Source organism: Galendromus occidentalis, unplaced genomic scaffold (genome assembly GCF_000255335.2).
Source record: "Galendromus occidentalis unplaced genomic scaffold, Mocc_1.1 scf7180000075612, whole genome shotgun sequence".
NCBI classification, from domain to species: Eukaryota; Metazoa; Arthropoda; class Arachnida; order Mesostigmata; family Phytoseiidae; genus Galendromus; species Galendromus occidentalis.
This window is the reverse complement of record NW_003803602.1, coordinates 1,751,837-1,776,857: the sequence shown is the minus strand read 5'-3', so window position 1 is coordinate 1,776,857 and position 25,021 is coordinate 1,751,837. Positions and strand designations below refer to the sequence as shown.

General features: G+C 50.7%; 2 protein-coding genes across 2 annotated transcripts; one reads left to right on the top strand and one right to left on the bottom strand.

Annotated features, from left to right (window-relative positions):
- Positions 1-498: 498 nt before the first annotated feature.
- Positions 499-22,646, bottom strand: LOC100905996 (peroxidase). Its single transcript, XM_029112116.1, has 13 exons — positions 22,602-22,646; positions 11,469-11,509; positions 5,669-5,874; positions 5,417-5,555; positions 5,054-5,277; positions 4,312-4,509; positions 4,024-4,179; positions 3,673-3,891; positions 3,364-3,499; positions 2,212-2,232; positions 1,558-2,118; positions 904-1,073; positions 499-735 (listed from the first exon to the last, which is right to left on the bottom strand). The coding sequence occupies exons 2-13, from the start codon at positions 11,471-11,473 to the stop codon at positions 539-541; spliced, it is 2,232 nt and encodes a 743-aa protein (XP_028967949.1). The 5' UTR covers positions 11,474-11,509; positions 22,602-22,646; the 3' UTR covers positions 499-538.
- Positions 22,610-23,879, top strand: LOC108864503 (succinate--hydroxymethylglutarate CoA-transferase). Its single transcript, XM_018640274.1, has one exon. The coding sequence runs from the start codon at positions 22,644-22,646 to the stop codon at positions 23,835-23,837; it is 1,194 nt and encodes a 397-aa protein (XP_018495790.1). The 5' UTR covers positions 22,610-22,643; the 3' UTR covers positions 23,838-23,879.
- The last annotated feature ends 1,142 nt before the right edge of the window (positions 23,880-25,021 follow it).

Here is a 25,021-nt window from a genome sequence, read left to right as displayed (position 1 = left end):
CTGTCTTGCTCTATGTGGAGGTCATCGCCTCTTCATTATCGTCAATGATCACCTTCAGCGACGAAATTGCCGTCGTCTGATTGTTTCTCGCTTCCATTCCCGTACTCTCGTTCGTTTCTCTTATATATATTTATATATAATATATGGCTTCTGGATCTCAAGACAAATAGCATGCACGCAGATCGAAAGTGCGAACTCGCGTCTTGAGCGAGGCGAGCGGATACCTCCACTCAAAATTAAATTACACTTAGGACTCATCCTAGGAGGTAGCGGCTCGCCCCAGAGTGGTCGACGGCGGACGATTGTGAGTTTTGTTTATGCTCCGCTTCGATGTCTGCCGCGGACCTCGAGCTGACTTGAGGTCACGGCTTGAACACTTGGATCGAGTGAGGGTGGTACAGGGAAAAACGGATCGGTTAGTTGTCGGTTGGCGTTGTACAGTTGCTCGGTCAGAGATGGCGGCTGCTGCTGCTTCTCCTCCTCCTCCTCGGACACTTAAATCCTGGCTTCCTCCGACTGCTCGAGGTTGGGAATTGATCTACTTCTTCTTCTTCTTGATGTCACCGCCATGCTCGATCCAATTGCTCATGTCCATGTCGGCGAACGATTCACACGGCAGCTCTTGATTGCTGTTCGACAGCATCTGCAGCGACCACTGCTGCGAGTACTGCTGTCCGACGCTGTTATCGCAGACAATTTTCGCCATTGTGATCTTACGAATCTGCGTGAGTTGAGCTGGCGGCAAAAAGAGACGAATCATGAGGGACAGGTTCACATAGCCCTCAGGTATCATAGATCGAGAGGACATTTCAGCAGCATTATAAATTCACGAACGATTTCTGAAACGGTCCATACCGGAAACAAAAGAACATTCATAACCGAGAAAAAAATGGAAGTACTTACATGGAGTGAATGTTCCGATCTGACCGCCATGTTCGTAATAGAACCTGTCTCCGTACTTCAGTCTCCAGAACTGAATGCCCATGATACAGCCGAAGGTAGGGCCAACCACACCTCCAGGAAGCTGATACTCTGAGACACCTCCCGTGAACAAATCGATATCGTTGACATGCCTGAGAAATGAAACGTTCTTGAGGAGACTTCCAAAATGAGGATTTTTTGCTTGAAATCGATTGCTCGGGTACAGTATCCTCCGCAGAGGAATGTTCGCGATTTCTGTCAGATGTTGGACTGGACTATCCCTGAGTCACTCTCATTGTCGATAGTTCCTGTCGGTGATTGTAACGAATGGATCGAGAGAGTATATTGGGATCGATCGACTCCTGACGAGTCTATTATTCTCGAATAGGACTGAGAACAGGGCTCAGGAGCGAGCCTTTATATGGAGAGAAATCGCACCCATGTCTGGGGAGCTACGTAAGTCCTCAGTTATGGATCCCTAGGCTCACTTCCCAGACCTAGACTCCGAGAACAATGACTCATTCTCTCGGTCGAGCTAGAGGGAAAGTCCCGAGTGGGAAATGATGAAGCAGAAACTCTCCGGGAGCGGACCTAGATTCATGAGCGGGAAAACGATGAAATTCGAAATTTACTCACGCGTAGAGACTCTCAAGACGCTGACGCACGGGCCGAGGCATGACATTGTCAAGATCCTCGAAAGTGTTGACCTCGATACCGAAGCATCCCTTGAGATAATCGGCGTATCCCCGGAGACCGTGATCTCTGCCGCGCTGGATGTTCAGTGCGATCAGATCCAAGCCGAACGTTTCGTTCGACAAACGGTAGAGATGATTCGTCACATCGTGGGTGATGAAATTGTCGAAGACCTGGGACGCCTGCTTTTGGAGACCTCGCATAATCCTCTCCATTTTGCCGGTACGGAATTCGAAGGGTTTGAAGAAGTTGTCCTGGAGCTTAATGCGCTTGATGTTGCCGTGAGGATCGACTTCCATGAAGTGACCGTTGAGGATCGTGTGTCCGAATCGGAACACGGCTCCGGCGAATTCGTTCAGTACCGAAGGGTCAATGTTCTTGTTGTATGTCGTATATCCGTAGGGCAGAGTTTCGAGTCCGAATTCCCTGTAGAAAGCCTTGCCGAGAATGAGGGGCAAGAACTCCTGGTATGTGATGTGCTGGATTTGAGCGATTACGATGCGCCTATAAGATCAAGCAGCGATTAGTGACCAGACCGCATCGATGCGTAAAACCTCCACCGAGAGCTTTTAGTCCAAACGGATACGAAACAGCAACAAGTATTTAACGATAAAAGAGCTGCGGTTGACGAGCTCCAATTAATTAGGTAGGGTCCTCAACCAGCGAATCTATTCCCAGCTAGTTCATGTAGCTCGTTGTTCGATGAAGATCTATCGATTCAACCAATCAATCAGCCAGTCAGTCAATCAAATATAGTAGTTATCGATGAACCAACCAATTAAACACCGGTCGCAACAACGACTAGACGCAAGGCAACACAACATTCAGGTCCACGAGGAACATATCGGCGAAGACGAAACTTTAAAGTGGAATCTCGACAAATTCATTTTAAAGTTCAACACAGACGAGCGGACTGCCCAGGGTCCTTGACCCTGAGCTTTAGGGACAGACTGGGAACGATGTTTATTTCCACAAAGGAACGAAATTGCCTGAATTGACGAATTGTCGCCGCCAAGTGTCCAGACGTGATATCCGGTGCTGCTGTTGCGGACCCGCTGCCGCTCGGAAACACCCGGAGTTCGCCGGTTCCCCCGATATCCTCGCTCAGTTCCCTTGTGGGAGGTCCCCGATACAAGCAGCGGCAGCAGCAGCAGCAGGTCAATGCCGGCAGCTGTGCGACTCGTTCCGTGAACCGAGAAACTCGATGGAAACAGCACAGACTTCCAGCGATTTTCCTCCAGGAAGAAATAAATGACCCGAGAGACGACAGAACGGACCGATGAGCCGGCGTCCGTCGTTTCCATATGAAAGAAGAGTGAACGAGATGGCGCTATCGACTTTTCGGGAGTTTCGAATGGGAAAATGCCCTTTTCCCAATCGCGTCTTCTTGCCGAAGAGTCGAATGTCCGTGAAGGTTTCTCCACCATTCGATCACGTAGTTTCGTCTGGGCTCTCCATTCTGAATTTCAAATGTTTATTCCCATGGTGGGTCCGCGAGGATTCGGAGAAGACGAGCCCCCGCTCGGTGGGAGTCCTTACTACAATCTCTGACACCATCATATCAGTGGAGTCGGGAGAAATGACGAGGACCGGTCGCTCTTGAGAGTTTTCAGCTCCTACCACGGTCATTGCTTCCTCAAGTTTTAGACTCTTAAGGTTCTTCCAAGGGCGGAGTCTCCGCTCTTCCGATGATTTCGACAATGGTTCTTATCATTTGATCATTTTCAGTCTCAGATGCATATGACAAACCTGGCTTCCTGGAATATTCTCTCGTCGTCCCAGTGAGGGTTGAGACGAGCCAGTTTGTCGGCGATCGTGTTGTGGTGCCGCAACCAAAGGGTGTGCATAGCGGTGAGACCGGGCTGTTCGTTCACACGCTCGTCTCCTGAAAAAAAAGTAGAACCGAATGGTAAAGAGTCGAGGCACATTTTCTGATCTAATTGGAGGTTGAACTATATTTCGTGAGGACAGGCTCAACGCGCGTGCGACCCGAGGGCAGAGATGATCGCTGCGCGGAACGGAGAACAAGAGCCATGCGGCGAACATTGCGGAACTCACCGGCTCTGAAACAGAGGTCTCCTTCTTCGGGTCGGGAGCACCTGTCTCTGGTGGGGTGGAAAGAGGCGGGAAGGATCATGTCACCGCGTTGACCGACGTCGAACTTGAGACGACCATCGCCAGAGAGCGTACGCAACCTGTATGTGTCTTCTTGGTTGCTACCGTAAATATTCGAGCCGTCAATGTACGAGGTGAGGGCGTCGATTTGCTGACGGGGACCTTTGGACGAGGAAATTTCCGATCAATTCCATCATTTTTCGATCATTATTTGAGTGAGGTGTACCGTTGACTCCAGGAACCCCTGTTTGTGTGTGCTTCTCAGTGAGGGGGAATGTCTCCCAAGTGACTCACCCAAGGCGCACTGCGGACACCGGGCCGATCGCGGGAAGTTCATGCAATGCTCTCCATACTTGCTGTAGAATTTATCGTTCTCCGGGATGTCGAACGAGAAGCATTTGGGATCATCACGTTTGTGTTCCGAACAACAGTCGACAACGTCGTTGGGATCTGCGAAATAAATCGATCGAATGTCAGACATTTCCTTTGACGGCCGCCACAAGATAGACGGGGACTGGAGAGGAGTCGGATGAACTCCGATTATTAAGGCGGATTCTTCGATGAGTGACCGAATGAACCTACTTCCGAGATCCACAATTTCTTCGGGGTGACTCATGATGGGAGAAAGCGCGAAGTCGTGGTCGAGGAACTGCCCCCACTGCATGAGCATGTGGGAGACGTGACGCGAAGGTCGGTCCAAATCGACGTGGATAGTCGTGGACACCAGCCGAGGGTTTGGAAGTTGGAGCCCAGTTTCGGAAATTCGCGGCATTGAGACACCTGAAAACTCGAATTGTGAGGCACAATCGGGGATAACTCACTCGAAGTACTCTCGTCGGACAATCAAAGGTGAGGAAGGGACCTTTCTTTCGTGTTTTTATGTTTTTCCATCTCTCATTTCATTCTTTATTTTCACCCTGCCTTAATTGAAAATTTCTGAAACTTCCAGGGGTCTAGGTCCCTTGGCTCGTGCGACTCGTGCTCCCAGCATTCGGTTCCCGGGTGACGAAAGGGCGCCGAAACGGTGCGACAAGAATCAGGCTCTATTCAACGTATCCCAACAGTCATAATAGCTCGAGACATCGTTATGCTTATACGGGGGTCGCAACGCCGTAATTTCGCGTTGTCACAAGGAACACGTTTCCCAGCGCTTGAGATCGAGCCAAGGGAACCGGGGAGCTCACAGATTACTTTCCTCTCCCAAGTCGCGATTTACGGAAGAATACGAGAAGCGATTTTTTCTGCTTTGATGTATGCCATCAAGTCATGAAGGCAGACGGAGGAAGTCGTCGGAAGACGATAAACTCCCCGACGAACGACATACCATCAGCGTATCTGGGCGGAAGGAGTCGACGGAGGCATGTGAACGCCTTGCCCCAATCGGGATGCTCGAGATTGTTGCAGGAACCGTCCGCAGTTCTGTAGGGCTTGTCCGTACAGATTATGTTCGAGTGATGATGGCACTGAGCAGCTGCGTGCTCTAGTTTCGAGCCGGCCAGATTGGCTCGGGCCAGGCCGTGGAACTCATCTTCCCAAAACATTTTCATCCTGTAAGCATTCGTTGATATTAGTGAACGAAATCGATCAATGATTAGCGTGTTGCACAATTTCTCATGAGGCGCCCAGCACTCAGGGCAGCGCGGAAATTCAGTGATTGAAAGTCGGATCTTTGGGTTTTCAGCTTTACTTTTTGGAAAGAACTTTGGTGGTCTCCTCGAATATCGTGCTCATGTCGTCCATATGCATGGCGGGACCTTTAGCAGCTCGGAACTGCATGTGACGTTGAGCAGCCGGACACATCGGGTATGCGTGAGCCTTGTTCGAGACTGTTCGTGAGGAAGAAATTAATTAACATTCGAGCGCAAGGGTTTTGACGCAGACTTCAGTTGTTTCGATGAATCACAGAATTTTTCCAACAATAATTGTCGCTCATACTCACGTGCTGCTCTCTCGAAAAGTTTCTGCTGAACGATTATAGTCTGGGCTTCGTCGACCGCCTGATCGATGAGGTGTGAATGAAGATCAGGAACCGTTGGCGATGTTGGGTCGACAGGGAAACTGATCTTTGGTCGCCAGAGCAAACCGGCATGGTCTGAATAGCCGAGCACCGAAGTGCCGAAGCACATTGTCAGGATGAAGAGTACCCTGCGGGGAGGAATGATGAAGCTTTGTGAGTTTTGGGCGATGTCTTCTCCGGAGCTTGAGCCTGTTACGCGAGTTCCGATTACGATATTCGACCTCGGGATATCGGGGATGATCGGAGCACTGAATCTCCGGGTAATCCCAAGGATCAGGCGGACGAACTTGGATCGCAACGCTTTGCGGATTAAAATGTGACATTCTCTGAGTTTCGCTACTATGACGAAAGTGTCAAACAAAGTCAGACACGCGTTTTTCGGCGAAGGCGATTATTGAAGCGGTTCTCATCCGGACTATTTCACCGACAGAAATCGATGTCACTGAAATGAGGTACAACGCCAATACTTCAACAAGATTTACTGGAAACTCGTTCGAAGCAAAACCAGGAGCGGCGCTGATTCCCCGTTCCTAATTCTGGGGAACTCGGCTCCAGCGACAACTCGAGGTACTCCGATTCTGGTGTGAATTGGGGCTTATATGGCGTAAGAAAACGAGACCTCAGCTCTGAGAGGGTGAATGTCCAGCGCGACAAAATGTGTGCAAAATTTCCGGGCTTGGTCGATAGGTGATTTCGTCGAATTCGAGGTGAATTACGCGGCATTCTAGCTCCATCAGGGCAAAGTGCAGCACAAATATCTTCGAATTTCATCGAAATCGCTGTCGTCGAGAGTCGAGCCGCGGTGCTCGGAATCGTGCCCGGCAACATCAGCGGACTCATATCACAAGGAAGGAAGCCATAGCAATTCGGGGTTATTTATCATTGCTTCAAATAAACAAATCCGAAACAGACGAGGCGAAACTACGGAATCCGCAGAAGAACGACTTTCCATTCCAGGACGAGCGGCAGAAGCAACGGCATCATGTCTCAAACTACAATGACCTTAACAAGGTCACTGTAAATTGCCGCTGCTTACAAGAAACAGAATGTGGGTTGTTTTGTCAAAACGGAGAAGCGAACACTCGTCTGCAACATGCGTGAGTCGGAGCGACTTGGCAAATTGAATTTGTGCCTTGTTCTGCTCGGAAGCAGTTGTGCGATAATCAAAACAGACACCGACTGAGGTCGCAATAACCAGGGTTTAACAATAATTAGGAGTTGGATCGGGCCGCAGTCCGAAACATATAATCGACGATCTAAGGATGGCAGCAACGATGACAATAGCGATTCCGATGATCGAACTCGGCTCTAAAGGTGAGTTGAAGGAACATCATCTTTAGACCCCAGGCTAAATTAAATCGTCATAACATAAGTTATTGCTGAAATCCTTTCGCAAGGAGACCTTCGTCGATAGCCGATATTGGTCGACTGAATCGTCGAATTTCGGATGTTAATTCCCGAAGCTGCCAAGGTCGCATTTTGGATATCATTCTGCATGACTAGACGCCGGTCCTGCCACGTGCCAAAAATGACAAAACAATCGGGACGAATCCTGAGAAACTTGATCGCGAGACTCGTGTGGCGGAAGATGCGCTTTTACAAGCGAGTGCTTTCCAATCGTCAGCTGGGTGAACTTGGAAACGGTAGAGTTTCCCCCGTCAGCGAACGAGTTGACAACGCAAAGAGAAATCCACCGCGAAATTTAGCGGACGAGCTGTTCCAGAAAAGAACACCGTATCCGAAGTCACTTGCGCCTATGGGAAATTTTGTGCGCGTTATTTAGTGGGTCCTCGTCTCGCTGCTTTCCATTTTCGCCTGACTGTGAGGTCAACATTTCGATGGATACACGTCAGCTCAGGGCGTCGTCTGGATGATATCGATCAGAAATTTCAAAAACTCCCCTTTTTTGTGCAGCCCCGTCATAGCGAGCTCTCAGAAGCCAGAAAGCCGTTGCTCTTCCTGTTTCGGACTCCGGGTCGAGGTGAAAACCTCTCCATTAGGAGCTGAGCATATAACATCGAGGGAGTTATCTATTTCTTCCAAGGTTCTCGCTTCTGAGCCTTACATTGGGAGCTCTTTCAAAACTCGCGGTCCTCAGGTCCGTATTCTGTAGGTTTCGAAATTTTCAGCGGAAACTAAGACGGAAGATGATGACAGGCGTGGAGCTGGTCTGATGGGCAAATAGACGATCTAGATATTTTGCCAACAGCCGCTCGAGGAGAATATAGCGTGAAATCGGTATAGTGCTGTTCGAGAATTCCGCGAAAACGCACCGTTGTGTCTGCTGACCTCACGACTTGCCCGTCTTCAAATTTCAAACGAGGCATGAACGTATCTCTTCGTAGCGGCTTATGAATCCGCGTAATAAACGAGCGGACTTCTTTCAATCCAGGTCTAAAAGAAAAAAAAACGGCTCACGATCGTGTGCGAGGCCGTACAGAACGAGAGAAAGGAAGAAAAAACGGATCGGAATCGCCAGGAGTCATTTGGTTTCGTCCGGAAGATTGATGAAAACCAAGTCAAGAAACATTCCAAAAGTGAAGGATTTCTTACTCGGATCCCGCTGAACATCGTCAGCGAAGACATTCGTCGGAAACGCTCACCGAACAAGAAGTTCGCGCGAAGCCCCACTCAGCAGAAATTTCTGCTTTGCGTGCCGTGAGCGATTTTCGAAACAAAAGTTTTTGGAATGCTCCGTTTTAATCTTTCCAGATCAACTGCCAGAATCTTACATCATCATCAACGATAAATTGAACCGATCACAACAAACAAAGTGATCAACAGCAGGTTCTCAAGGAGCAGCTACCATTCAGGAAGCTTCAATTGTAACATTTTATGCGCTTCGTCTGAACAACGTAGGTCAATGTCGCGCTTGTTGCCGTAATGAAAGTACCTACTTATTTGTGATGATTCATTGTGATTTATGATTTAGTTTAGCTCTTCGCTGCCAATTTAGCCATGATTCTCTTATTCGGTTTCGAATCACGTCTCATCCTTTTCGGGTAAAAAGTTTTGAGCTCGGAGTATGTCCAGAACAGGAAAATGTAGAGAGCGAGTGTCTAGAACGTCAGAGAGAGAGGTCGAGCTCTCCTCCCGGGCCTTGATTGACACCCAGGAATGTCTGGAGTCTTAGATCCTTTTTTCCGTGTCTGGCCGATTTCGCTAGCGCATTGGAATTGCAGCAGACCGAAATTCCGAGAGACTCTCGGTCTACGTGAAAACTAGCGGTATATTTTCGCGCATTCCACATCGCGGTTCCAGTCAAGCAAGCGAAGAATCCACCCGAGATGGTCATTCGAGCATCGAAGCCCTCGGTCAAAGTGTTCATCAAGAGATATTTCGCTGACACAGATCGATTGCCATGATAATGCGCATTTGTTTGCACGGGCAGACCCGGCCTTAACGGATCGAGATCAAGGAGTTCCTTTTTGTGTCTTCCATCCCCGTTCCGAATCGAGTTCTGCATTGATTTCCATTTGTGAGCTCCCGACCCCCTCAAACGGAAACTCCGATAGACGAGCGGGAGCCGCGAAAAGCCGAATAGCTTTCCCAAACGCGCTACACCATGAATGGAGGTCGTTGATCGTTATGCAGCTCGAGTTCCCCATGATATGGATTCTAACAAGATTCTCACTCACGAAATCGCGTCCTTCATGAGCGTCATAATTTCACTCGGTGACGAGAAAAAAAATCATCTACTTAACCTCTCACTTAATCTCGCGTGAAACGAATCGTGGGTGCTCGTCGTGAAGGAAAGTGCGGAATTTCAGAAGACTCCTTCGCGCGCCCAAGTAGTTCATGAGCAAGGCCGGCATCTTTTGACCCATGGCGAAAGCCCGGCTCTCAAGATGCCCGTGGAAGCTAGGATGAATACTCCCCTTTTCGGCCGCGATGGCTCAACAACTCCTCGACCAATTATACCTTCGAACCGTCTAGCTGTCGGACAGACCGTCTGACCAAACATAGCAGGGACGATAGGCTATATAATGCAGGCGCGACCCGTGTCTACTCTTAATCCATGAGCAGCTGGAAACAATGCTGGCGAGGCATGGCAACGACCTATTCTCTCCTTCTTCTCCATTCGTGATCAGCCACGAAGAGAGATGGCTGCACGCACGTTCACGTAAACTCTCAAAGACGGTAGCGAGTTACAAGGAGCATGGCGGACGCACAACAGAGACTTCACACGACAGACGCCTATTCAAGTATCACAGGCCAAGCATTGACCTAGGGCCGAGGACTGGAGGGAATAGAAGCGCCAGTAAGCGATGAGTACGAAGATACGGATTCTATCAGTCCGGGAGGATAGGATTCGTTCTAAGGATTCTCGCCGCTTGCGCCTCCCATCGGGAACTCCGTTCTCCGGCGATTCGTTTCATTCTCCTAGTGAGGAACGAGCCTCATCGCATGTGACCACGGAATCAATAAGGTGTCGACGGGAGCATCCGCGGCGCAGAGTAAGCGGGGGCATACTTGGTTCCTGATCACGGCCACGAAACGAGAAAGCCGAAATGAATAATTAGGCACAGGAAGGAATGATAGAAACCAGTATTCCGTTTTCGGCGGGAGCATCCGTCGGCTTCCCTGTGGGCGAAATTGTTGTGTATTTCTGGTCGAGGCACGCTCAGTACGATTGCAATGGCTCTCTCGGTCATCTCGTAGCGCTTGGACGCTAGATTACTGGCAGCGAGGCGGTCGAGGGATGGATCGACCGGCCGACCGTCCGTATTCCCCTCCGTCCGACAATCTGTCTTCTCGTCGTACGAAGAGGAATCGCTCCTCCGAATACATTGTATGCTGACGATGCATCCTTTTTTCCGAATCAGGGGAGTCGAGCATCCTCCGACTTGCGAGCGACGAAGACTTCTGAGACGACACGGCGACGACAACGGATCTAGATTGATAAAGAGAGCGTTGTGCCGACGTACGGCAATGCGTCGTTCGGTTTCGCTCGATATTGCTGCGAGCAGTCTCGCTCCATTAGTTGAGTCAGTCCGTCGGTCCGCGGTCACTGTATTTGTTCGACTGGACCGTCCACCAGTGGACTAGATAGGCGACATCAATCGTTGTACCACAAACGGTCGTCGTCATCTACTAGTTTGCCAGCAAAATATCTGCCCGTCGCGTAAAATTCGGATGCCGACAGCGACCTTGGAAGCTTCGCGGACCTAATGGCTTCTGCGGCATGAGCGGCACAACTCGAACACATCTCATGTAAGAAGACATAACGAGAGCGCCGAGGGCAACATTGATTTCCAAGATGAAACACCGATAAAAATCATCATCAATTTCGATCGCTGTAGCGGCCGAGACAATAAGGGCGAGGGGTTCTCACGTCGGCCTCTGGGCATTCATTCAAGCACGGGACACGATTTTCGAAGGGAGAGAAACGGCCGGAAAGTATTTACGTTTACGGAATCGTGCCCACACACTTAACCCAGGAAGACAGTACGCGGACGCGCGTGAAAGTAGCCGATAAATTCCAGTGAATTCCGGCGGATCTACTTTCTTCTTATCACACTGATCGCAGCACGGACTTTGGGGAAAGCCCCCCTTCAAGAGTGCAATATTCTATGGCTCGTCCGTGAATTCCTCCTGAGTAGCTCGGAGCGCGAAATAGACCTATGCAAGAAAAAACGCAAGAGTGGAATCGACTCCTCTGTCGGAACACTGAATGAATGTGAATGTGCAGAAAGATTTCTGATGGGAACTTCGGACTCACCTCATTTTCTCAACTCTGTCTGATGGCTGCCGTGGTGTTGCCTGAAAAAAGAAAAATATCTTTCAACCACATTGCAAGGTGACAGAACCTCTACTGGACGTTCGGGCTTAGCGCTTGGAACAGTGTCCGCCGACTGCAGACATCGCCGGTGGCTCGGACTCTGATGCGAATATCAAACCCGAACTTTTTGCACGTGTATTACGTATTCTCCGTACGGAAGACTCCGAGCTGATAACGTTCGGGAACACCGTGAGGGAATTCCGAGCTTCGCCCCGGACAATTAGCTGCGCCCACTCCCTTGTCGAGCAAATTCTATACACAGAGGCATCGATGCGGAAATTCCTGCCGTTACTCTGTAGGATGAATGACCGTAGCGGCAGAGCTCTCCTCGCTGTATCGAGAAAGAAAATGAATACGGGGAGGCCTCTCTGTATTGGAGCCTTCGATGAGCTCGACATGAGACTCAAGGGGATATATCGAGACGAAGGGAGGTCCGGCGATCTCGGAAGTTACTTCGCGGAAATCCCGCGTGAGAATTACGCAACTTCAGCGCCGTCCCATCTCTCTTTAGGGTTCACGGATTTTATGCGGTCGAGAACCATCAAGTGGTTAGCATTAGGTACGTTTCCACGTAAGCGTCCGCGTAATGGAAGTGCGGTCGACCGCGTGCGTACAACACCTGAGGCTCCGAAAAGAGAGAAATCTCATCAATGGCTTTTGAATGCGCTACGGTATTTTGTCCATTGTTCAACGTAAGCGTTCGCTCATCCAGAATTGTGACACGCTCTGACCTCACCGACGAATCGCGTGGTCCGTCCGACGATGGTTACACGACCGGCTCGGGCGGTGGAGCACGCGAAGAAAGCAAGGAGAGTTGAATAAAAAAATCACATCATCATCATCAATGTCGCTCCGGATCGGAAGTAACGGGTGACGCTGGCGCCAAATCCCGTCGACGACAATGTAACGGAAATGACCCGGAATCATCGTGGACGACCGGCCACAAACAGACCGTAGCCGGATGGATAGACGGACAAGCGAAGCACCGGTCGGGCGAACGATGGCTCGCGGGGCAGGCAGGTAAACCACGTCGCGTCGCTCAGCGGCCGTTGCTCTGCCGAATCGCCCCCTCATCGTCCGAAGTACCGAGCGAATCAGCGACCGGAATCGGTCGTCTAATTCATTCGTATGCGGGTAAAACACTGCTCACCCCTAGCCATACTGCATCTTCAGCGGTGCCTGTTGCTTTCGCCGCGGGCAACGCAACTGCCCCTGTGGCGACGCAACCTTGCCGTAGGGCTTGTCCGGTGATGACGGACGAATAGAATGGAGTCCGAACGGAACCAGAGAGGAACTTTGTCGAATGAAACTGTACGGACACGACCGGAAGTGGGGTACGGAACAATTGAATGATGGAAATCATGGCAAGCAGAAGATTATTTGTCGCATATGTAACACCACCAAGCATTCGAGGGAAGGTCCGACCGGCGAAGGCTGCCGACTAAGCGTGAAATGTACAACTAACTCGTTGTCAAATCGCTCCGGGCTCCTCGTATTTCACGGTACGGTTGATGGTGTGAAGCCTTTTAGAAGACACTGACCAGAACAGTCGCACCCAAAACCCGACACTGCCTCTATTCGAATCAAGTTTCTGATTCCAGGCAAGGTGACTTGGTGCTTATTCTCCCGGAGGCGACTACTTCGCATAACTCCGGAAGTACGTCAATGTGCCTCAAAGTACACACATACGGTCTCTTCTGGTTCCTCGCAGTGAGCTGTATGGGGAGAGCTTCTGCGATTTGAAATTATAGTTCGCCGTCATCATACCTAATTATAGTTAGTCCGTTTCCCCTAATCAGCATATCGAACAAAAGATCCCCCGTCGCATATTTCTTATTCAAGCCTCAGGTGATTCATATCAGGACTATAAGGTTCTTATCGAAGATTCCGCGTTCCCATCAGATCCTTCTGAATTCACTCGTTGCTTAACATTCACGGTAGGAGTACCTTATCATCAGACGCTGTTGCGTGAGACTACATCAACTCGAGTAAGTTGACCCGTCCCGCGGCAAATAGATGCGGGGTGTAGCATTACGCACACCATGTCAAAGCCCACCGACGAGTTGTCTAATTATATGTACGACGATAACTCAGCCTTTGAACATTTTGTGGAATTGCTTCCTTATGTTCCTGCTGATGACGTCATTGGCTGCGACCGGCTCCAAAGTCGTCCGTCCGAGCGGGGATGCTACGCGAAAACTTCTTCATACGGCAGCGTTTCGGGGAACGGCTGACCGGCGGGTCGGTCGTTGCGTGGCATAAATACAACGTTACGTCGATGTGCGTTCCGACTAATCAAACTGCTAACAGGTCGTAAGGCTCGCGCGGACGGCTATTCAGCCAGCTAACCGAGCGAGCGACTGGCTGCGCGGTACGCTGCTATAGCTCGCCGTTGCAGTGGAGCAGCACACTTCGCAATCCGATCCGATCTTCGCGGTGAAGCGGGCTGTGGATCACCGAGCTTCGCAATCCGCTAGCAGACACTTTGAATCTCACGGAAGGGACAGTCAGCGATTGAAACACCCATGTCGTTCGTCGACGTCGCCTCGTGGATGCTGGTCTCATGGAAAAGAGAACTGATACACCTGACCATCGAGTGACCTCTACGCGCGGGCGCGCGCACGCATCTCAAGGCCGATGAAGGTCGTTGAGGAGCAGGCGGAGGAAGCAACCAGCACGAAGGAAAATGATTAATTCCTATCGGACATTCCAGAGCAGCATGTGCCGTTTTTCTGGCTTATCCAGCGGCGGCGAAGACGACGCCTTCATCGGCACTTTTTCGTGGGTCGTTTCCTGAGAGTGCCATTGAGCATATCGATTCAACGACGACGACGTCGTCTACAAACGTAGCATTGAACAGGATGGCTGTGTCTGGCCGAATTTCATCATCGACAGCACTCTGATCGGATGAAGGAGCGAAAACTTAGCCAACGCCTAATGCGCAGTCATTGAAAACTCGGAGCGATCAAATACCGATGCCGCAAACGGAACAGAACAGCGCCACTGGATTCCGACTGCATTGGTGAATGCATGAAAGGGCTCAGCTCAAGGGACAGGCTTCCTGGTCCCTACCAGCAGGTCACGATGGTGCGCGAGCTGTTTCTGGAGGATACGAACCCTGATTCTCGAAAACTGTCAGGTTTGACTCGCGGCGTGATCGGATATAGCTTCATCGGGCAAACAACAAGTCGGACTCCCGTCGAAGACGACCGGCTAATGACCAGAATAAGTCCATCGGTTCGCCAATGAATTCAGTACGACGAGGAACATTATATGTACGTGGAGCCAGCCAGCGGTGGGAGGCAAGAAAAAATCATGCAAAAAAACTAAGCGTATCATCACCGTCGCCTTCTGCCGAGTTCGAAAACACGTCCAGCGAATCGGTGAGCCGATCGCTGTTTTTTGTGTGCAACTAAATTTATTCTCGACGGCTATTTTTCCACTTCCTTCAGTGTTCGTCGTCGTTTCAATAATTTCGATTGTCCGTCGCGATGCGGCGACCGTGACCAGCCGCAAGACGCGTCGTTTCGATGTCGAGTTTTTTTTACTTTCCAGCCGTTTGTTTCCTGCCTTAAGCGAAGGATCCGATGCCGAGGAGAAGAAAAGGAAAGCTGATTTTACAAGGTAGAAAAATTGGCTGCCGGCTCCGAGTCTTTCCCGCCGTTTCTGGATGCGCCCAGACACGTCTGCGTGATGCGACTTCAGAAGAACTTGAAGCGGCTAACGGTACATCTCCGAACAGCTTTCGCGATGACGCGGTATGACGTCACTCGATTTCTCGATCCGAAGAGCTCGAACCATCGAGGGAACGAGTGTAACAAGCGTGAAGACAAGGACTGCTCCAGATGTATCATCGTAATCACTTCGGTCGAGTTCTGCTCGCTTCGGTCGCGTCCAGCTCGATCCGGATCCCAAATAGACAAATCCGCAAAAGTCGGCAGATTACGGTCACCTTGTAGGGTGACTTACTAAAACACTGATTTGTGGCTGTCATTGATGGAGAATGAGAGGCGCAGATCCAGAAGGACCCCCTATTGGAACTAGTGGAAACGACTCATGACGATTGATATCAGCGTCGGTTTGTCGAATTAGCGATCGTTTGTTTGATGTTGACAATATTATCAAGTCGTGGGCCAATACGAGGCAGGTCTTCTGCGTCCGCTGGGAAAACATAGACGACGACCTACGGCGAAATCCACCGGTCTGGTAACTGTGATTTGCCTCGGATTCTTCGATACTCGGACAATCGTTGGTACGCCTGATCGGTAAGTGAATGTTCTGGGTCTCCGCACGAACGCAACATCTCACGTCGGGGAAGCAGGGACCCTGTCGGGAATTCGAATACAGTGGTCAGATGGGCGGTGATCTGACGAAGGGGCAGAAATTCGAAAATCATACATCGGACAGAAATAAAGACAAAAGTCATCGAGTTCCTCGAACAGACTCGCTGGGGTCATGTACGAGACGTAGCGAAGATCTCTGACTCTTAGGGTGCTCCGAATCGTCCGCTTATCATCGAAATCAAGAGAAAGAAATATGAAATTATGAGATCGGCGTCTGTCTTAGGAAGGAGATATCGTGATGAGCTAAGATTGACCAAGATTGGTTGCCTCTCCTAGAACGTTTCTACAACGATACCGACTCTGAGCGATCCCTCGGATACCATGAGCTCGCAATTCTCGCCCATCTGTTTCTCAGCGGCAGAACAGAGATCCGTCCCGCTGAATCCGCAGATAATTCTCGATGGAATCGAACCCCCTCCGCCACCCGGGTGATAGAACGTTCACGGTCATCTATCCACTGAATACTCTGATGGGCAACTCCTCAGGCAAGATTCCCACGATGATGACTGCTGACGAAATGATGGAGGTTCCTCTGGTCATTGAGAGCAGTATCACGCGAGCAGCGAACCTCACGACTAGTCACAATGAAAGGAGCGAGGATCTCAGATGTATGCAGCCTCATTACTGTATTGAGAGAACTCAGATGGGCTGCAGCAATTTTTTTATTCGCGGTCGGTTTCGCGTATCTCAATCGTCGTCTGGTGGTAGGTTTGGGTGACGCCACTCGTAGAGGACACAACCTTCCTCGAAGATAACCGGTCCCAATTGGAAATGAGAATTATCCGGCCTGTAGATGGCACAGTACGTAGTCAACTTAGATTTGAGCGCGGATATACCGCAATTCACTTCCCAAGTCTCGATATCGATGCTTGGGTTGAACCTGGCAAATCCCTCCATCGTTTCTCCCTTATTTCCATGATACCCCCGATAGCGGAACTTGTCTCCTACGACTCGTGCGATGATAATCCACTCTAATTTCCAATTCGGTTTTTGAATTTCATCCAGAAATTGTGGAAGCTCAAACTGCGGATCCACAGTGAAGTACAGCGTGTTGGCTTTGCAGAGTTTTGCCGGGGGCGCATAGGTATCGGATATAGTCATAATTGAAGCAGGGCTTGGGTTCCCGCCCTCTGGTGAATTTTGAAGTTCTCTGAGTGGTCAATATGCTTTCGTTGTTCGAATTCATTGACTTTTATACATGCTCGGATCCCGCGGAGGCTCCCAAATATTTGCCGTCCGTATTCTAGTGTCCGGGGCACTAATTTGTCTGGGTACCGAAAGACGCCTCTTCGTCAAAGTCTGAGAGTACCGCAGCCGTGGAGGCAATGGTTGGATTTCCGAGTGCCGTCGTAAACGAAAATACTTGTCGTCGGCGGAAGGGCTTGATGTCATCTGAACGGTATGGTGGCTTCCGGCGGCTCGAAAAGGGGGGATCAGAAGTACACCGAATCGTCAAGAGAGACCCTGAGACCTGCCCGCTGCAAGAACACACGAATAGCAGGATTTCGACAATAATTATCGCGAATCGCGAAATATATGATCGGATCATATGTTGTGATTGAAAACGAAGTTTTGTGAATAGCAAACCTCACACCCCGCATCCATGAACAATTCAGGGTGTTAGTCAAGATGTGGTGTTTAATCGTATGGGCATGAATGACCTTGCTACAGGTTTTCTCATGATTTCGATTGTCTTTTGGTAATAATAATAATAATGAATATTCTCCATCCCGTCCGTGTTCTCCGATTCTCATGTGTCGCCACTCCATAAGGCAAAAACCTTCTCCGAAGATATCTTGAGAAAAAATGAGCGTGATCATCTCACTCAGGTTTGAGGTCGGGGATACCTTGCCCGTCGTTCCATGTATCGATATCCATACTTGGGTGGAATCTGGCGAATCCCTCCATATTTTCTCCCGTAGGTCCCTTGTAAGGCCGATAACGGAACATCTTTCCCACGACTCGTCCGAGGATGATCCACTCTAATCGCCATTCCAATTCCGTGGATTCTTTCATGGCATCTTCAAGCGTTTAATCCGAGTCCACGGTGGAGTCCAGAATGTTGTCTCTGTGGAGTCTTCGAGGTACCGGATAAGTATGGTCATACTTGGAGCGGAGCAAGAGATATCGGTCGCGGTGAATTTCGAAGTCCTTCGAGTGGTATGCTTTCGTCGTTTAAGTCATTGCAACTTATCCATTTCGGAGTCTCGTAGTGATTGAAGATCTTCCGAGATCCGTCGCACGGATTCTATTTCTAGGAGGCAGCGATTCTTCCGGGACTCGAGTGAGGCCTCAAATTTTTCGATTCAGACGAATCCCGCTGCTGTCGAGGCAATGCTTGGATTTCTGAATGGCGTCGTAATGAATAATCCTCACCGAAAACCAATGAGCGCGGCGTGGTATAGAAACACGATGCTGGCGACAGGAGATCCGATGGGAAGGGTAGATGACGCGGCCGGTTGACAGGAGCACATCCTCAAGGAGACCCTCAGACCTCCTCTGTCGGTGAGAAGACTCCATTGCGGTGCAAATAGAGTAATTTATTTTCGAAGCGTGGCGCGCCAGGAATAGAAATCGCCATTCTGATACCTCCCAGCATGATGATACACGCTGATGTCAATATGCTTCGCAAATATTGAGCTTGCTATACTGAGCCCTGGGGCCATGTTCGAGAGTTTCCCGTCTCGGAGCTCTTTTTACTCAGATAGAGAAGAGAAGTCTAAATTTTCTCGAAGGCTCAATCTACAGATGGGAATTCGGGGCCGTGGCCTCAGATAGCGGTTCGATCGAGGTGCCATTGTAGAACACACCGATGACAACAGGGAGTGCCTTCCTCGTCTCTCACATCAGATTTGGTGAGTTAAAGATCTGAAGAGGAGAATCCGAGTGTTTTTATCCATCAATCCTAGCTGAATAGCAGTAAAAACTCCCGCGTCAACATTCTTGAGCTGGAGCATTATTCCCCCGACGATCACGGCGTGCAAAATGATCGAAAATTACAACATAGGTACAGCTGTACATCTATCTATATATATAATCCATCTACCTATATAAAACCTATGTATGTGCCCGCCCTTCTCTGGGAATGGGAGATATTTGCCCCCCTGTCGATGCTTTCTGGAAATATTCTGTCATAAGACGGAGCTCACGGAGAAATAATTAAGGTTCGAGGAGATTCCCCGCCAGGAACCTTCCGGGTGCTCGGGCGGATAATTTCGCCGGTTCGGTTTAAGAAAGGTCCGTCGTATCCTCTGGGAGCTCATGAGGAGCTCACGTACTACATGAATTTTATAAAGCTGGAGATTTCAGATGCAGAGGCACTACATCTCTGTTTTTCAGACAGAGCCCCGGGTTCTTCGGATTCGCGGAGCTCCGCGGCTTTCGAGGCAAGGGTAGGGTTCCCGAATGCGATCGTAATCAGGAGTCCTTGTCGTCGACGAACAGGTACGATATGATTGGGCGAGGCCGGCTGCCGGAGACTCGATGGGGAGGGAAGGAGACGTTTCCGGTCAGGGGATCATATCGTCGAGGAGGACCCCTAGACTTTCCTCGCCAGAAGAGAAAAAAAGCGCACCGCAAATAGAATGATGAACTCCTTGAGCCGTAGCGAGCGGGAGGAGCGGAAATCTCTTGTCTGATAATACCTATCCGGCACAAAGGTGATGATTATTAAAAATACACTCTGATGGCAACATGCTCATGTTGCGGCTCAACCCATCTCGAGTTCGCCATCTTGAACCCAGGGAATAATTTTCTGGGGGGAGATTCCCGGCATGGAGTTCTCTTCAGATCAAAGAAAGCCAAGATTATCCCGAGGACTCCATCTACGGGAATCCGAGGTCTCAGCTAGCGATTCAATCTCTGTGTCCCATTGTAGAAGACACCGCCAGCGACAGGGGATGCTTTCCTCGTCTACTACATCAGAATGGATGAGTTAACGATCAAAAGAGAAAAATTTAAGTCTCTTCAACTTCGCGTCTCGCCAACTACCGGACGGTCATGGCCGTTAGATTCCTTTTCGAAACCGCTTGTGTCAATGTTTGATCGATGCGGAAGAAGGCCGGAGCGTACGGCGGTGCGGCGCCGGCAATTCCACCGCTAGCTCCCACATCCATCCTGGTACAAGCTTCGTCTGCTTCGTCGCCCGAGAGATCGCGACCCGTCGAGAGGGTGGAGAGTGTGCCAAGTCTCGTAGAGAGGACATCTCTCTACGAGAGACTCCTCTTGTTCAGCTCGGGGATTCAATTCTCAACGACGCCCGTCTGCTCGACGGCTCCGTGTAAGAATCGACAGAAATCTAACCTAAGGCCGAACCATCAGCTCACCAACCGAGTCCGAGTCCGGACCCAGTCTATCGGACTGTCGATCGCTTCGCGAATCACGGTGCAAGGGGCTCGCTCGCCGAAGCAGTCGCAACGATGGTGGCGGACGAGAGCCCCGGTGCGACGGCGCATGGCGTGTGACGCTTCGCTGTGGCATCGTGTTATCCGATTCTTAAGGTAAGGGATGAACACCTTGCGACGGCCGAGCGAGCGGACTACGATATCGGCATGAGGAGTGGAACCTTTCGGAATCTGAAACATGAAGCAGCAAAGCGACCCCACCGAACGAGTAGTAAGCCAGAGCTCGATGGCGAGCGGACGGAGCATTCCATGCCGTAGATAAATCGTTGCGCACCAACCGCTAATAAGGCATTTGTCCTCTGTTTCTGGTCAGAGGAGAGCGACCGAGGTCCTCGATCATTAGACCGGTCCGCTGGGACATTGCAACGAAACGACACAGCTGCGGGCTCTGTAGGCTAGATCGTCCCTCGGAACGATACAGCGAACGCGCGCTAACCGGCTCTGCGGTCGTCGTTCCGGCCGCACACTAGTCCGCATAGCGGCTGGCAACATACCACCGAGAGCTATTAGTCGGAGGAACTTTGCAATAAGTCGGTTCCATCTGGATCAGAGGTCACTCACGCTCGTAATGATATGGAGGATATCCATTAGCGGGAGAAAGTTATCGACCTTGACAATCAATATGGAAAAAGTGATATTGGTCTGCTCATCCCGCCATATATACTAGCATAACTTGAATGCTAGTCTGACAACTATTATAATTTGAAGACGGAAAGCGATGACGAGAGCGAATCGGAATAAATGATGCCGACACGCGGTCGAGCTATGCGAAAAAAAATAATTATTTTGACTCCTGAGAGGCTTCTGAGCAGGCATTCCTATTTTTCAGGAGCCATTCGCAGACGTTCAAATCCCGAGCGCCCGAGGTCTGATCCCGAGCTCGGGAAGTCTGCGCCCGAGGGGAAAGTTCTGCAGTTGTCTGCGATCGGTGTGCCCAGTCTCACTCAGTCAATTTCGGCCCTGTCTCAGCGCGGACAACGCGAACGACAAAGGTAAATGGAGTCAGGAAATCGCGCGATATTCGTTGTTTCAAAAGCCGAGACAGGTGAGGAGTCAGTGAGGGGTTTTCTTGGAGATTCCAGTCCAGTTGGTAGGGGACAGTGATTCCTTGATGGCGACGGATCGGACAGAAAGGACCGAGCGGGAGAGGGAAGAAATGGGAAATTCTAAGGCCCTGGTCGGTAGCAGATGGGGGAGATTGGAATGTTCCAAAACTTGATTGGATCCTCTTCCAGCGACTCTTCGGAGAGGCCCCGCGATTCGCGATCGTCTCCGAGAGTTCGCCTCCACCAGGAGACGTTCTGGCTAATTTCCCGCCGCAAGCCCAGCTTCAGCGGGCCAGGGCCTGACTCAGGACGGAATACGACTCGGGAACAGCAGCGCTATATCCGGTCGGATTTGGCTATGGATAAGTGTTACCCGGAACGCGTTATTCCAAGTTCAGCTAGACAGGAGAAGTGTTCCGGTGAAAACTACAGAAGTCGGTGATCGGAATATCGTGACTCAGTTCAGACTCTCGGACGACCTCTCAGGATTCCAGCAGGAAGGGTGGAAACTATTGAAGACTCGCGTTCCGCTCGACGGGATCGCTTGATGCGTACGCTGGCATCCATGTTGGAGCGTGAATAAGCGCTTTGCGCTTCGGTTTTTCACCGAGAAATTTGAACGCTTGGCGGACTCTACTCGGAGCGTTTAACAGTCTCGCCTTGAAATTGCCGCTTATGCTAGAATGAAATGAAAGCCATCACAGTCACGGAACACCTTCCTCCACGGACCACCTCTATTTGGAATGTCGAGGCATTTGCACAGTTTGAGGGGCGCGTTGAAGGGGAGAAACGAAGCATCCATCTCCAAGCGAGGAAATTCCATTCATTCGTTGCGGAAGGATTCGCTCGTTCCGTTAAGCGTGCTTTACAGCGATTTTCGAATGTCAAGAACTTTGCAAAATAGATTCCCGGAATATTCATTGGGGTTTTCTCACGGTCCCGTCGAGTTTTTCGTTAGCGCGCCGCAGAATTATTCAGCGTTCATGAGACGTGATGGAGTCGCTCCTGAACCCGCGCGTCCCGCAAGGTGATCCGTGGACGCATCCTTGCCCACGTCAGCGTCTCGAAGTCGGTAAACAGCTTTCAGAAGCGATGAGTCGAGCGAGCGCCCGTCACAAGCCGAGTAGCCAGCCAGAATCATCGCGCATTATCTTTACAGCACAAGAGGGGGGAGAGAACGCCAACACTTTCGATCGCAACCGTTGACAACAGACGTTCTTTGTGAGTGTCAAAGTATAGCTAGTGTCAATTCGCAGGAAGATGCTGCGGAAATCGAAATACCTTCTCTCGGCGGCGAGTAGTGGACTCCGTCCGTGTAGCACAATGAGTCCCCTGGAAGGGACGAGAGTATTAGACATGAGCAGAATTCTAGCCGGACCCTTCTGCGCAATGCTCCTGGGAGACCTCGGTGCCGAAGTCATCAAGGTGGAGAAACCGGGAACCGGGGACGAGACCAGGAACTGGGGTCCACCTTTCGTGCATGGTCAGAGTTGCTATTTTCTGAGCGCCAATCGAAACAAGAAAAGTGTTGCGGTTGATCTCAAAAGCTCGAAAGGCAAAACGATAGTCCAGAAGCTGGCGGAAACTTCCGACATTCTAATCGAAAATTTCGTGCCGGGGAAACTCGAAAAGCTCGGTTTGGGATACGAACAGCTCCGCGAGATCAATCCCAAGCTGGTGTATCTTTCTCTCACTGGCTTCGGAACTCAAGGGAAGTATAAAGATCGCGCGGGCTATGACGTCATCGCAGCTTCGATGGGTGGACTCCTCCACATAACGGGACCCCTGGACGGAGAACCTTGCAAGGTCGGCGTTGCGGTCACGGACTTGGCAACGGCTTTGTATGCGAAAGGTGCCATCCTGACGGCGCTTCTACAGAGAATCAAAACCGGTCGGGGTCAGAAGATCGAATGTGATCTCCTGGGAACTCAAGTGTCACTTCTTGTAAATATCGCTTCGAACTATCTCAACGCGGGGACCGAAGCCAGGCGGTGGGGAACTTCCCATGAGAGTATTGTCCCCTACAAAGCCTACCGCACCAAAGACGGCTACATCACTGTCGGCGGCGCCAGCGAGAAACAGTTCAACATCCTGTGCGAGCGTCTCGGTCTGGAGAAACTTGTTCTCGACGAGAAATTCTCCACGAACGCTCTGCGAGTCGCCAACCGAAAGGAGCTCGACTCGATCATCCAGGAGAGATTCGCGCAGAAAACCAACGAAAGATGGCTCGAGAAGCTCGAGGGCTGTGGTATGCCCTACGGTCCGGTGAATACGCCCCGGGACGTATTCGAAGACGACGAGATAAAGCGCCGAATGGTTGTCACCGTGCAGCATAGCGCTGGAGGGGACGTTCGTCTTGTCGGACCCGCCGTCCGATTCAGTGATTCTCAGAACGCCGTCAGGAGTGCACCGCCCGTGTTGGGCGAACATACCGTGGAAGTTCTCTCGCGATTCTATGGGGAAGCTGAAATCGGTGAGTTCATCGCGGAAAAAATCGTGCAAGCCCATTCGAGATGACCGAGGAAGCCGACCTGAGAGCAGTTCCATGAACGTTTGTGCCTCGGTGACCCCAACCCACTCTCTCAGCCTGTTTATTGGTAGCCGACTCCTTCTGAGTGAGCCCGCACTCGCGACTTCGGGAATTGATCGAGAGAGCTGGTGAGAAATCGGTCCACTGAAGGACGCGCCCGTCGGTCGTTGTTACACGCAGAAACATCTCTACCGAGCCGCACAGCATCGTCTACCATGTAGAGCTTTGCAACCGACCATCGTCACGGCGACAAGACTGTCACCTATTCCCGCTACATTAATATAAATTGAATACTTGTCGCTCAACATAATTTATCCTCCTTATCATTACCTACGGACACGGCCGACATTTGCTCGGACACGGCCGGTATTTGCTCGGAAACGGGGCTGCAACCCTCGTAGCCTCTTATGACAAACTCCCCATCAGGGACCCTCCCCGGATCGCTCCGGAAGCGTTTGCATTCCTAGAAGAGAAGTCAGTCCACGCAGCGGACAGTTCTCGAGGACGTCACGCTCGCTCGTGGCGCTCATAACGGATCACAGGAATCCTTTGGGCTGCAGGAATCCGTTCGTATCGCCCACTTCCCAGAAAAAGCATAATTTGCTCCTCCATCTCAGAACTCCGGAGATGATTCTGGGTCTGGACTCGCCGGGAGCCCTCGTGGCTGAAAGCCATCCCTGATCATTGAATACCATCAACAAGCTCCCATATCGAGCGGATTCAGAGTCTCCTGTCAGATACGCGTCGGAAAACCGTCTCGCTTCCAGGATCGAGAAAATCCTGCCCCGTCGAAAGCTTTTCGGTCCTTCACAAGACATGTCATTGTAATTTCGACTGTATGGACTCCCTCAGCGTAGATGTTGGCAAGTGATGCGGCGGTTTTCGCTGATGGCGTTGTTGGCCAGAGGCCATCTGCACCGCTTAGTCCCCCTGAGTTATCATGAGGCATCAATCGTTCGCATACAATGAAGAATCAAGAGCAACGATCAAAGCTCTTTTGACAATAGCCCGCCGCGTTCAGGCGTCTCAATCGTGAGAACTTCGTGCGCCCACCTGCATCAATCATGCGTAGCGTGCAGTAGGCTGCGTCGCGTCAGATAGAATCGTACCACTTCCGAGTCTAAACAAGAGAAGGTCGACGACGCGACGCCTTCCCGCGCGAATGATTCTC